Below are 13,932 nucleotides of genomic sequence, written 5' to 3'. Positions count from 1 at the left end.
GTATAAAAAAATTATCAATTTCGTCGAGTTATTTATACTATTTATTTGAAGAAGTTGTTTAGTCTTGATCGGACTAAATTAATCAATCATGAAATTATATTTTTTAAGTAGTGGGACCCACAAATTCATCAGACCAAATAAAGAATATGATATCTCAACTTCTTACTTATTGCTCTAATAAACTTAATAAAACATTCATGAAGTTTCATTTTTGTTCTTAACTTTTGAAATTTTTCTCAAAGTTCTTTTGAGCTTTGAAATGGTTTAAAAAACATATCACTTTTATTAAATTAAATTATGAAAATTGACATAACATGATGTGAAAATTAGAAGATATATGTAATAATATTTATAACTATATGGAAAAATAAGATTATGGTTATAATTTATTCCATCTAAAAGATACGTTAAAGTAATCATTTAAATTAATATATTTTTAGTCAAATATCAATTCGTGCCTCTAAATTTTGAAAGTCATATTAATTAACATCATGAACTAATAATTGTACCAACGTAAACTCTGAACCTTCATAAATGTATGAATTTATGCCCTCCCTCCAAATTTCGTTTGACGAATATTATATGAAACTTATTATTTAATTGAATTAAACTTCTCGATCTTCACAAACCAAATAATTTAGACCATTCATTACAATTAACTTTAAAAATAATTCTCAAATGTGTATAGACTTATTTAAATATTGGTTTTACAAAGTGGATAATTAGAGCAAGTGCATGGTCGGTTTTAAAGTAAATTTGTCTAAGAATCTAAATTGATTTATTTATCAAAATTTAAGAGTTTAATTGACACAATTATAAGTTTCACACGAGTTTTTTCCAAATGGATCATAATATATGATGTAAACTAATAAACTTACAAATGTTAAGTGTTTAAATTGATACAATTATTAATTCGGTGTTTAAATTGATACAATTATTAATTTTTTAGTTTAATCCATTTTTTTACAATATTGTGGAACAAGAGATCAAATCTCAAAACTCGACATTCATCATATAACTTCATGATAATTGAGTCATGCAGGTTAATAAGTTCAAGCTACCTTAAGTTAATAACATGAGTATGTAACACAACATAATTTTTTATGAAACTTCTATCGAGTAATTGAAGGTTCGAAATTTCTCATTCGTTGCACCAATAAAACCACACAATTTTTATTTTTATTTTTATTTTTATTTTTTTTTTTTTGCTAAAGGTCACATGAATACTAAGGAAAAAATTACATAAAACTGAGTTGACATCCTCAAAAAACTTGGATTTGTGAAGTTTAGAATTTTTTTTTTTTTTTTTACAAATAACATTTTTATACTGTCTTTTAAATTACTAAATCTTAAAAGTTATTTTTTTTAACTAATTGTTATAAAAATTAATTTGAAGAACTAAATTCTAAATATATTGAAATCACATCAACTAAATTTAATATTTATTGAGGGTACATGAATTAAATTTAGACAATTGAAAGCATGTGGAATAAAATAGAATAAAAAAAAAAATACAATAACTAAAATAATATTTTAACCCATTTTAGTACAACAAACTACGAGTGATAATTTGAACCTCCGATCTTTAAAGAATATGTGTATCCAAATTAACACTCATATTGGCAAGTTTAAGATTGTTTTATATGTTAAAAATGTATTATAAAGCAATGTTCCCATGAATTAAACTATATGAGTCAAGAATAATTAAGTCCACTTGTATGTAATCGATATTTAGTTTGTACTAAAATAAATTGTAGAAACTATAATTTATATTGTTGAGTTTTAGCAAAATAATATAAGTGAAGCAAATGTGTAAAACTTTATAAGTTCACTAAAGTTTGAAATGAAAAAAAATTGATGGAATGTTTCGGCTTGTAGCAAGTGTAAGATGGAATTCCAATGCAATTCCGGAGGGATTCCACCATAGGTTCAAAGAAGAGAGTTTTCAAGTAAAAGATAAGTTGTTGGGAATGCGAACAGTCTGGGTGCATGACAAATAAAATAGGATTGTCAAATGGCTCTAGATCAAATGTTGATGTTGTCTTTCTCATTAGGGAAGATGATGACTTCCTCTAAAGAAGACGGAATTCATCCTTATGGTATGCTCGCTTTACCATGATAGAGATGTTAGCAGTTCCATAAATTTTTACACACAGACATTGACTTGATGGTTTTGCAAGGTGTGTGTTAGAAGTTATATGTTGATGGCTAGAGAACTTCCAGGGAGCCAAGTAGGAAGTTGCACATGATGAAATATCTTGTAAATATAGAATTTATTGAGTTTTGGCAAAATAATAGAAGTGCAGTTGTTCCACATTCGAAAAAGTTCAAGAAAGTGGTGGGCTCCAAGCACTATAAAAGGAGTCTATGTCGTTAATTTCAAATCATCCTGATTAAAAATACTTTAAGCTTGAGTATGTCAACTCTAGTTAAATTCCCTTTTGTATTCTTAGTTTGAAAGTGGAAATAAATGGTATGAGTAGTAAAAAAATTTTGAAAGAGTGCTTTTGTAATTGGAGCCGAAGAGAAAAATTTATGTGATTGTAATATTTTTAATATAGTGAGTTTTTTTATCTGTAGTTTTTTTCTCTGATTTGGAATCTTTTCTAGATTAATTATTGTGTTCCCAATTTTATCGGTTTCTTTTAGACCCCGTTTGGTAACTATTTTATTTTGTTTTTGAAAATTAAATCTATATCATCCACATTTCTTACCATGATTTGCATCTCTCTTTAGTACAATAACTAAACTCTCAACCAAATTCCAAAACAAAAACAATTTTTTAAAGTACTTTTTTTTAGTTCTCAAATTTTTGTTTGATTTTTTAAATCATTCGTAAAAAGTAGATAATAAAAAAAGAAATTTAGAAATGGAAATGATAGATTTAATTTTTAAAAACATAATGGTTATCAAACGAAATCTTAATTATTTTGTTATTTTTTTTTCTTATTCAGTAGTAATAGTGAGAGGTTTTTCCCAATATATATATAAGATAACATGTGTTTAAATCATATATGTGTAATTTATTTTAAAAAAAATAGTATTGTACATTTAATTATTTAACCATTTAAATAATACAATTAAATCGTCCAACAATAACTAGTTCAACCGACATAAATTAGTACTACCAATTTCAAGGTCGAGTTTTAGATCCCATTTTTCGATCCAAAAAATCTATCTCTTGACAGTCAAATTATTTACACAAAATTACATCACCAAAATTGGCATGAAATAACTATATCCTACTGCAAATTCTGGAATGTTATCCCATGCAGTCGCACACACAGAAGGCTCAATATGAGCGAGACTCTTTGGTCACCAACCCTCACTGGGATTAAATCTGGACCGTCCATTCCCCTCAAACTGCATCAGAGCCCTAGTTTCTTCAACGATGGTGGAACTGAAAGTAAGAATAAAATATAAATAATTAAAGCTTGTAAGTCCGACGAAACCAAAAAAAAACATTATAATGATTTCAAGGACTAGTTCAACTACACAGAGCTATATATATATATATATAATGCACATCTGCAATCATGATTTTCCAATTCATAAATATTTGAAGAACCGCCATGGGAGAGAAAGAAAACCTGGCGCCAAGTTCAGTGGACTCTGTTTCAGTGCAGAAACCGCCGCACTTCGTTCTCGTTCATGGCATAAGTGGAGGAGGATGGTGCTGGTACAAAATCAGATGTTTAATGGAGAATTCTGGCTTCAAAGTTACCTGTATTGATCTCAAAGGCGCCGGAATCGATCGCTCCGATCCGAATTCCGTCCTCAAATTCGACGATTACAATAAGCCTCTCCTCGATTTCATCTCTAGTTTACCGGAAAACGAACAGGTAATATTATTATACATTCGTCGTTTTGTTTTTGTAATTTCGTTCTTCGTCAATCGATTACGATCGAGTGGAGTTCGATTAGTTCAGAGATCGTTCGATAACTTTTACAGATCATTCTGGTTGGACATAGCGCTGGAGGTTTAAGTATTACTCAAGCGACGCTCAAATTCGCGAAGAAAATCCGGTTGGCGGTGTATGTAGCAGCGACGATGCTGAGATTTGGTTTCCAGACTGATCGAGATTTCAAAGACGTAAGCAGATTCTTCTTCTCGCTAGTTTTAATTCATGTTTGATCTTACAAATCGTAATTGAAAGTAAAACTTGGCGTAGTAGTGCGGCGGCCGGACGACGAGGTTGTTCTGAAGCTCGTCACCGGCCGGTGGTGGTGATATGATGGTGAAAACGTGTGAATAGTTTTGACCGTTAGTCGAATCGCTAAGCTCTTGCTGTCTTCGCAAATCGCATGAGGCAGAGGAAACGCGCCGGCTGCTAAATGATTTTCTAATTCATTCGGTTAAATTGCAAATTTGACAGCAGCATTTTAAAAAATAGAAAAATAACGAAAATTATTTATATAAAATAGTAAAATTTAGACATCATCGATATCTATTCGTAACAGAAATCAATAAAAATCTATCTTTAATGTGATTAAGTTGATAGAAGTCTTAGTCTCTATGAGTTTTTTTTATTATTATTATTTTTATAAATAATTTGACATTTTTTCTATTTATGACTCAATTTTATAATTTTAATAATCAAAAGATTAAATTTATAATTTAAATAGAAAAGTTATTAATCAGGTTTTTTTTAGAAAATTTATTATTAGGTTAATTAAGTATATTTGTTTTGCCTTTTTAATTAGGAAAATGAATTCTTAAAAAAAAAAAAAAAAAAAAAAAAAAAAAAAAATGAATTTAGAGACAGCCACCAGCCAGCTGGTTTCTAAACTAAACCGTTCCTATTGCCATCCTCTCACTCTGACTCATAATAGTCCGATTAACGATTCCATTTATAAGTAATCCAATTTGCAAAATTTAAATCAGTTGAGTGTTAATTGTCTCATTGATTACTTCATTTTCTTTATTAAAAATTTCATTATTTTTTTAATATTTTTTCTTTAAAAAAAAAAAAACCGTATCACTAAAAAAATTTAAACTCGAAATAATGTATTAATCGAGCTATATTCAAGAACATTCTTTTTTCCAAACTAATAAGTAGAAATTTATTTTTGTAAACAAACAATGCTATACAATCAAATTTGATTATCGAGCTAGTGTTCAGAAAGAAGAAAATTTAAAAAGTGAAATGAGAAGTTTTTTTTTTTAAAAAAAAGTTATATATATAATTTAAAAAAGAAATAAGAATAATTTACCATATGGTGGATTGTGATTGGACAATTTAGTAAAATCAGATTTGAGTTTAAGAAGAAATTTTTAAAAAATTTCTACTTCATGAATATTTTTATAATGCTAGTGGATTTCAGGCTATTTTTAAACATGTTGATGTGATATGTAATAAATTATAGTGTAGTATTTAATATGCTCTAGTACTATGAGATATAGTAAAGGTTTTTTTTTTATTATAATTGAAAAGGATTTTTTTTAGTACTTATAATTCAAAAGGTTAATGTTATGAAATTTGAAAAATAAAAATACATAATTAAGAAATTGTCGTAAATAATATAAAGTTGAGGTTACTTGGATGCGATTTTTATCCCCAAGTAGATTGGTACGGTGGAATTCCAGCGGCAGCCAAGAACGTGTCCCCCTTTCTTTGGTGAAAAGTTTCTTTTTGGGTGGTGTAATTTTTTTTGCTACAGTCCACCGTATGATACAAACTTTCTATATAATTCTTTCGGAATAAAATACACTTTTTAGTCCTAATTTTATAATTAAAATCTTATTGGATTCTTTTAGTTTTAAAATCTGACCTCTCAACTAGGTCTATAGGACAATGAGTTAATTATTATACTATATATTTATTATAATCCGTTAATTTGTATGTACAGTGCGTGTAGACTATTTTAAAATTTGACTAATTATTATAACTAGAGTTTCAAATATGAAGTGGGTTTTTCCACTTGAAATCGAGGCTCAAACACTAAGTCTTCAATTTTGGAAAATAGTTTTAAAATTTTATTAGTGTCTTTAATTGAAACATGATATCATGGTCAACTTTAGCCTACATTCTCTATTTTAGTTCAACATATATTAAATTTATATTGAATTAGAGCTTATGCGACATATCTTTATTATTTTTTCCTTTCTTCCTTCTTCTTCTTGGAAACGTCTTCCTTCTTTAATTTACACGATTTTGTCCTTTCAAAAATAAATATATGAGATTGTATAATTAAAAATATATATGTGTATGTAGTAAACTTACCAAGATAGTTTATTAAGTTATTAACACGTGATAGTACAAATAAAATCACATGAAAGTTATAACAGGTAGATTTATTTTTTTCTTAATTTTAACTTAAATAAATTTAATCTAAGATTGAAACATTCCATTAGAAGAATATCGAGTGTATTTAAATAAAAATAAGGATGTAATTAAATATTATGTTACAGTGAATGGAATAGAAATAAAGTCAAAATTAGGTTAAGCAAGTTGGACTTCTGAAGTCCACAAGTTAGTGTGCTGAATAGGAGCCGACAACTTTCACAACTTCGCGGTTCTCACGTGTGCAGTCATTGTATTGTAGGACATGATTTATACATCTTTTTCTTTATAAAGCTAATTTCTTTAATGATCAAAGAAAAATAGCATAATACAATAGTATAAAAAAAAATTAATTTATTATTTAAATATAGTTACAAATATAGCAATAAGATTTAAAGTATTTACATAGTACAGTAATATAATAAAATTTAGATCAGCTTTCAGAATTGATCATACTATTGATACTATATTTACAATTATTTTAAAATGTCACACACTTGATTATTAGTTTTAAAATTACTAGTTATTTCAATTACTGTATTATTTACTAGTGTCATTCTATTTCTATTTCCCTCTTGACTGGGCAGAGGACAATGTCATTCTATTTCTATTTCCCTCTTGATTGGGCACAGGAATTCCTGCTCTGCCCAAGTGGCCCAATTGGAAAAGGACATTTCTTATTTATTCAAGTCAATTTCTTTCATTTTCCTACATTGAAATAAATAGTGTCCCACCCTTTTATTCCTTTCCCTATCAATGTCCCTCTCCCTACTCATGAGCTTAATTTCTCTATTCCTTCCCTTTCACTCTCTCTACTCTCTAGCTACCAATACTCGGCTCGAGAAAATGCTCGACGGTTGTAGTATGGAGCTGTTGAGAGAGAGAGAGAGAGAGAGTGAGTGAAGAAAGCAGTATAAGAGTTAGTGAGAGGGAGTGGGAATAGGGTGGGATACTATTTTTCTGGATAAAAACCACTGTAATTTTAGATTGAGCCACGTGTCCTAAGCAATAGGGGAGTAAAATTTCCGCATGTCTTATTGTCTTAGTACACCCGTGTTACCTCCTCCCTACCTCCCACTAGAAATTTTCTTTCCATAAATTATTGTTTAGTGTCTAGATATAACTCTCTCGAGACTTTAGTCCTATGACTTTATACATTGGTATTAAATAATTCAATTCCATCAATTTCAATAGTGTTATCTATCGAAGTTTGTACATTCATAGAAAAATTCTATCTTTCTCTCTTTTGTACATTTATTGAAAAATTTCATCTTCACATCTCTACACCTCAAACACAGACTTTTTAATTTCATATTCTATAATTTAACACAAAGTCCAAACACCTTAATCAAGTAATGGGATTGTGTGAACATTTTGAGATAAGATAGAGAGATAATGTGGAGATTTTTTATTAGGATTTCCAACTAAAGTTACAAAGAGATTGAAAAGGATCATAAACAATACGTCTAGGCTCAATAGGTTTTTACATAAGGAAATAAACATAAGTTAATTACCAAATGTTATTACATTAGCGGCACGTATTATGGTAGTGTAAGAAATTTTCCCTACAAATATTGGAAAAGTCTTCACTTACTTTTTCTTATATTAAGTTATCAAAGATGAAGATGATTATGTCATTATTAACGAGTTAATAATTTCAATTATGATGATTACCTTTTTCTTCTTCTTTTTTTTTTTTTTTTGGGTAAAATTTGCAGGGAGTGCCAGATTTATCCGAGTTTGGGGATGTTTACGACGTAGAATTTGGACTAGGACCCCAACAACCTCCCACCACTGCTGTCATCAAGAGGGAATTCCAACGTAAAATCATCTATCACATGAGTCCCCACGAGGTGCTCAAACCCAAATTGTTTTTCACACATTTTCTAAGTTTTGGGAATCATCCGATCCAACCATATAGCTCCATTTGATTTGGTTTTTTAAATTATTTATAAAAGGTAGATGAAAACGCAAAAAATTTAGAAGCAAAAAAAATGGTTACCTACTTGATTTTCAAAAATTAAAAACAAAAAAATCAAATAGTTACTAAACGATACCATAACTTTTTAATTCTAAACATTTATTAGGTCTAGATAAGAGATAACTTTAGTGTGCTATGACTTTGTAATAATCCTAGGACATATTTAGAAGTATTCTAAAATAATTAAAATAATTTTTATTAGGTTTAAAATCACAATCAAACACGTTTAATCATTCAAAATTTTACACAATCAAACTCAATTTTCAAACTTGAATAATTAAACACATGTTTTTGAATAGCATGTGTGATATTGAACATGACATCCCAAACCTGCCAACAATTCATGTTTGATGTTATTTTCTCAGGATTCGACATTAGCCGCCATGCTTCTGAGGCCAGGGCCAATCCTAGCGTTAAAGACCGCACAGTTTATGGAGGAGCAGGACGGGGCCGATAAGGTGAAACGAGTGTATATAAGAACAATGTATGATCGAGTAATAAAACCAGAGCAACAAGATGCCATGATAAAGGGATGGCCACCCGAAATCGTATATGAAATGGATACTGATCACAGCCCCTTTTTCTCCGATCCATCCCTACTCTTTGGCTTGCTTGTAAAAAGCTGTAGCCTAAGTATGGGATGTAACTAAACAAAACAAAGGGGAGTAGCCTAAGTATGGGATGTAACTAAACAAAACAAAGGGGAGGGACATTTTTTTCTTTTTTCTTCCTTTCTTTCTCCTCCCTAAAATAAGAAAACATTATCTCATATTCTTGTGATTCAACAATAAAAACTACAATTATAAGCTTCGTAATTGTTTCAAATTGCATAGCGTTTGATAGCAGTACATCATGTTCGCTTGCAAGCAAGGAACCATAAAAGAATGATTTATCCTCTTGAGTATGTATGAATTTCATACTGAAATTGATAACAAAGCAGAAAAGATTTCCTCCTCCTACACTTTGTTTGGCTCAATGACTTTTTTTTTTGTGTGTGTGTGTGTATGTGATGGGAATTCTCTTTTGTGCTTTTAAGACTTTTCTATGTATGATATAAAATGAGGAAGGAAAAAAAAGTATCAACTCTGAGATTTGATTACCGATTCGTCCATTGCAGCTATCTTTTGTTGCAGATCTGACTTGTCAGCTCCTACTAATTTATCTACTTGGCGACCATCTTTAAAGAACACAAATGTCGGAGTGGCTTTGATATCCCATGATGTACTGAGCTCCTGCGGAAACCCACCCTCACCCGAGATTAGTGTAAGAAACTTCCATTCAACTCATCATCTAAAACAATAAACTTTAGAACTCAATGACCTGTACAATCTATAGAATTGATCCTCCTCAAGTAAGGTTGTCCAGAAACAATAAACGCAAACTAAATCAATAATGTAAATTAGGAGATGTTATTTGGTATTCTTTTCAATTTTTTGTTTATCATTTTTTTAAGAAATACAAGCATTTAGTAATGGTTGTTTGTGCTAATCTAAGCATAACTCAACTAGTTAAGTCATATATTCCCGACCAAGTGGACCCCACATGTTATTAGAACTAAAAAAGAGCAATGGTTGTTTGCAAACGTTCAAAATTATATACAAATTTAAGAAATAATTAAATCTAGTTTCTGGCATCACATTTCATGTTTCTAGTTTTTCAAACGCATACTAAATTAACATTTATTAGGAACAAAAACCATATATACAATTGAAAGGATAGTTACCGACAATTAAAAAAAATCAATAAAGAATTACAAAACATGATTAAACAAAAAAAACAAAACAAAACCAGGGGATGGGAGTCAAGAAATAAGAAACCAAAACCATACAACTGTTATAATCAAAGAGTAAAGTCATGGACAAGAACACCGTCAATGGAGAGAGCTATTTAGATTCATATTCATATATGCCTCTGAAAACATCAAGCTAGCTTATGTACACCTTAACTAATCACACGAGACAACTCACCTAATACTACAACTAAGAAGTATGGACACTTTAGTTTGGCTAGTGTATCCGTGTCCGGCACGTATCGGACACTTGGACACTCCGACACTTGTTGGACACGTATCAGATGCTTATTAGTGCAATAGATATATTAGACACTAGTTGTAGAAGTCAAAATAGGACCAACATTTGGTAGACATGTTATCAAAACACTTCCTACATATTCTAAGTCATCACATATATGACAAAAATAATAAAATTTGAGAGCGAAATATATCGAATTAATTTTTTAAGCATAGATAAATAAACTCATTGATTTTGAATTTCCTTCTCGTTTAAGAATGATATATATTTTAAAGAATGTATGTTTTAATAAACGTGTCCTTGGCATGTCCATGTCCTAGATTTTTTAAAAAATGACGTGTCCACTCCGTATCCGTACTTCTTAGTCCTACAACATTTGGGCTTCAAGGAAGCTTATAGGATATTAAATCCTAGGTAGGATATTCATCAAGTATCAAGTTATATAAATAAACAAAGGGTAACCAAAAGATGCTTTTACTCACAGCCAGTTCATCAACGTCAATGGCCAAAAATACCATGGAAGTATACTTATCAGCAAGCTCACAATATGCTGGCGTCATGGATTTACAAGGTCTACACCATGGTGCACTGAAGTTTGCAATAACCTGTTGCATAGTTTTAAGATAAAACGCTCTGTATAGTTTTCCTCACCGTTCACTTATATAAAGCAAAAAAATGGAAAAAAAAAATCCTGAATTTGTTTAAATGTCAAACACAATGAATAAATTAACTAGAAAATTATTTGTCATCCTAACATCCAGGAAATAATACTTGGGGAGAAACTTACAATCTTGCCATCTTTGGTTGCTTCCAAAAGCTTCGCCTCCCACTTCTCCATCGACGTAATGAGATGTACATTTTTGCTATCAACATTCTGGACTTCAGCATAGTCTTCTTGGACACTATTGAAAAACTGCAAAATGTCAAGTGTGGATGTAACTCACTTAGAAGATACAAAAAATTAATTGAGCAGGTTGAAACAGCATGATTTACAATTTAATCACATTGGAGATATGACAAAGAATTTAAAATTTGTGGTTTCATCGTACATCTAATGAATAGGAGATGACCACGTTCACATTTACGTTCACATCCAATAATTTTTCGGAGGATGGGTATCAAGGATGGGCACTTGGACACTAACACTCCTACGCTATCATCTAAGGGTCAAACATTGACATCATGTAAATGAGGAAAGTGGAACAAATCAACACTGACCATTAGCAGGCATAGACAAGTGGAACTCCGAACAAAAATTTCAGGATGAATATCTTTAAAGTAGATTTATTTAAAAAATCTATGTGAAAGAGAGTTCAGATATGATATTTAAAGAGAGAAATTTTGATCCTCTGAAAATTTAGAGGACTTGCATGATTCTGAACAAGTAAGAATCCACAGAAGAGAAGTGTTATTTTTTTTTCAAACCTCCTCTTGATTATGTGGACCCAGATGACCACGAACTTGATGAATAAAAATAAAATGTATAAGAGACATGCCAGAAACTGTGGGGCTAGCAAACAAAATAAATCAGAGAGCACTATACCAGAAATTCAATACAAGACCCTGAAATAATAAGATGGGAGAGAGAGAAAACGAACTTCCAGTGAAGCCTACCTTAGTCCAGCAGTTTCCCATTGAAAATGCAAGATCGAATCTGTCTGAAAAATTAAGGTTGTCTCCAAACAGGACACCTGTTAAGTTGCATAATATGTATCAGTCCAGAGTACATGTAGGATTAGGTATTAATTCAATTTCCAATGGAGCCTGCAATCAGTTGCACTGGAAACTTGAAGAAAAAAGTCTCACACTTTGTTCAAGTTTTCACGAAACTCTATTTTGAACTTCTTTTTCCTTTTGCTTTGTGCAATTGTCATTTTTGTTCTAACCCTATACGATAAAAATGCTTTAGATACAGACAAGGAGGGCATAGGTAGATTTCCCTTCATAATCGATCTACTTTTGCACTAAAATCCAACGAATTTCTCATCGGTAAATTGACATCGCAAGGTACCATACTTTCAAGCTCAAATATATATGTCTTTTCCAAGCACACGAGTAAAAGAAAGGAAAACGAAAAAAAGATGTTCTAAGCTAATGCAAGACCCCGAAATCCTACACGTGGAAACATAAGTTGCTAAGTCTTCTTCCCATTCTTTTTGCTCACCGGTTTTAAGCTGGGGAATGCTAAGTCAAGTCAACTCAATATTTTTTTGACCGTGACCTTAAGACATGTAAAGTGAAGGTGAAAGGAGGAAGATGTCCTAACAGTCAATGCATCCATTGTTGTTATCATAATAATTACAATTACAATTACTATTATTATTAGTTTGAGTTCAACAAAGTCAAGGAGTTTAATCTTCATTCTTTAGGGAGGTAACCAATTGAGCTAATCTTTCATAGGAGAAATGGCATTTTTTGTTTTTCAAATCTCATGTCTAATTCTAAAATTTGAACCTCATCAGAAATAATTTCAAGTCAACTCTGTTTTTCATTCATGGAAACAAAGATATGGAACAGTGAATAGCAAATACAAATACAAATAAACTATTTCTCCTAAAAGATATTGAAAAATAAAAAGTTACCTTCTCTTTTATCTATTAATGAAATGGTGATGAGAAACTGAAACAAATGGATCATCCGGAAACTGTTATTTAAATGCTCCCCTTGTTTAAGGGGAAAAATCAAATTAACATGTTCGTTAACCATTTCACAAAATAGTCTTTCTTCCTTTCGTAAAGCGTGTTTTCAGAAATGATCGGTTTTAAAAAATAATTAAAATTATCTTCCAAAATCATGAACAGGGATTACAATGTCAATATATCAGTTTCTATAAACCATTCGATCACAATTCTAAAACAAACTATGAAAATAAATACGAAAAAAAATCGTTTCTAAAATAGCCCTCAAAGATGAACAAAACGGTCTCTCTTCGAAATTTACAACCACCGCCATGACCACATTGCATCAAAGCAGAGGATTTCATTTCACCTCAGAAGCAAATGTCAGATGCAGATATTAAGCAAAGGACAAAGAATCAGACAAAAAAATAACACAAATAACTCATGATCAATGAATACAAATAATGAGCGCAAAAGAACTAAACATTCAGGAATATAAGGTTTAATCGAATCAATATAATTCCGTATTATCTCCATATAAAGAAGCTCGACTACCAGAATAAAAAAAAAAGTGCAAAACATGGACAGATCATCTTATTCTTTACCTCGGGATAGCGTTGATTCAGCATCTTGTACAACTCGTCATTGAAGCCGATCCTGAAATTTCAGGAGAATCAGCGCCAAAGAGAAGGGAAGAGGACGAAGAAGAAAACGAAAATTTCGAGAAAATGCGGTCTAATTAAGGCTGAAATGCATTGATTGAAGGAGAAAGAGGATTATCAGAGCAGAGGGGAAATTATCGAGAAGGACAAGCCAATTTTTGCGGCGAGGGATCAAAATAGAGATCAACTTCCATTTGTCACGATCGGATGAAGAATAACAGCTGCCATCGATCGTCAAACAAAACTTCCATTGAATCCAAAATTTTGAGATTCTTCCAATTTTTTTAGGTACAAATCTGTTGGAAAGATGATATTTGAAATAGAGATTTATGGATTTAGGTAATGTAAAATCTATTA

At 30.8% G+C, this 13,932-nt stretch overlaps 2 protein-coding genes across 3 annotated transcripts; one reads left to right on the top strand and one right to left on the bottom strand.

The window, feature by feature from the left end:
• The first annotated feature begins 3,513 nt into the window (after positions 1-3,513).
• Positions 3,514-9,090, top strand: LOC120080018 (methylesterase 17). The gene is made up of 4 exons (XM_039034542.1): positions 3,514-3,842; positions 3,953-4,093; positions 8,003-8,137; positions 8,631-9,090. Exons 1-4 carry the CDS (start codon positions 3,573-3,575, stop codon positions 8,913-8,915), a joined length of 831 nt encoding a protein of 276 aa, XP_038890470.1. The 5' UTR covers positions 3,514-3,572; the 3' UTR covers positions 8,916-9,090.
• A 219-nt stretch (positions 9,091-9,309) lies between these two features.
• On the bottom strand, positions 9,310-13,932 carry LOC120080019 (thioredoxin H4-1-like). 2 transcript variants are annotated; one of them, XM_039034544.1, is made up of 5 exons: positions 13,519-13,932; positions 11,910-11,986; positions 11,083-11,208; positions 10,778-10,900; positions 9,310-9,497 (listed from the first exon to the last, which is right to left on the bottom strand). In XM_039034544.1, exons 2-5 carry the CDS (start codon positions 11,928-11,930, stop codon positions 9,345-9,347), a joined length of 423 nt encoding a protein of 140 aa, XP_038890472.1. In that variant the 5' UTR covers positions 11,931-11,986; positions 13,519-13,932; the 3' UTR covers positions 9,310-9,344. The 2 variants fall into 2 exon arrangements, with proteins under 2 accessions (XP_038890472.1, XP_038890471.1); XM_039034543.1 differs by having other exon boundaries at positions 9,321-9,497; positions 11,083-11,197.

Source organism: Benincasa hispida, chromosome 6 (genome assembly GCF_009727055.1).
Source record: "Benincasa hispida cultivar B227 chromosome 6, ASM972705v1, whole genome shotgun sequence".
Lineage (NCBI taxonomy): Eukaryota > Viridiplantae > Streptophyta > Magnoliopsida > Cucurbitales > Cucurbitaceae > Benincasa > Benincasa hispida.
This window is presented reverse-complemented; position numbering and strand designations above follow the sequence as displayed.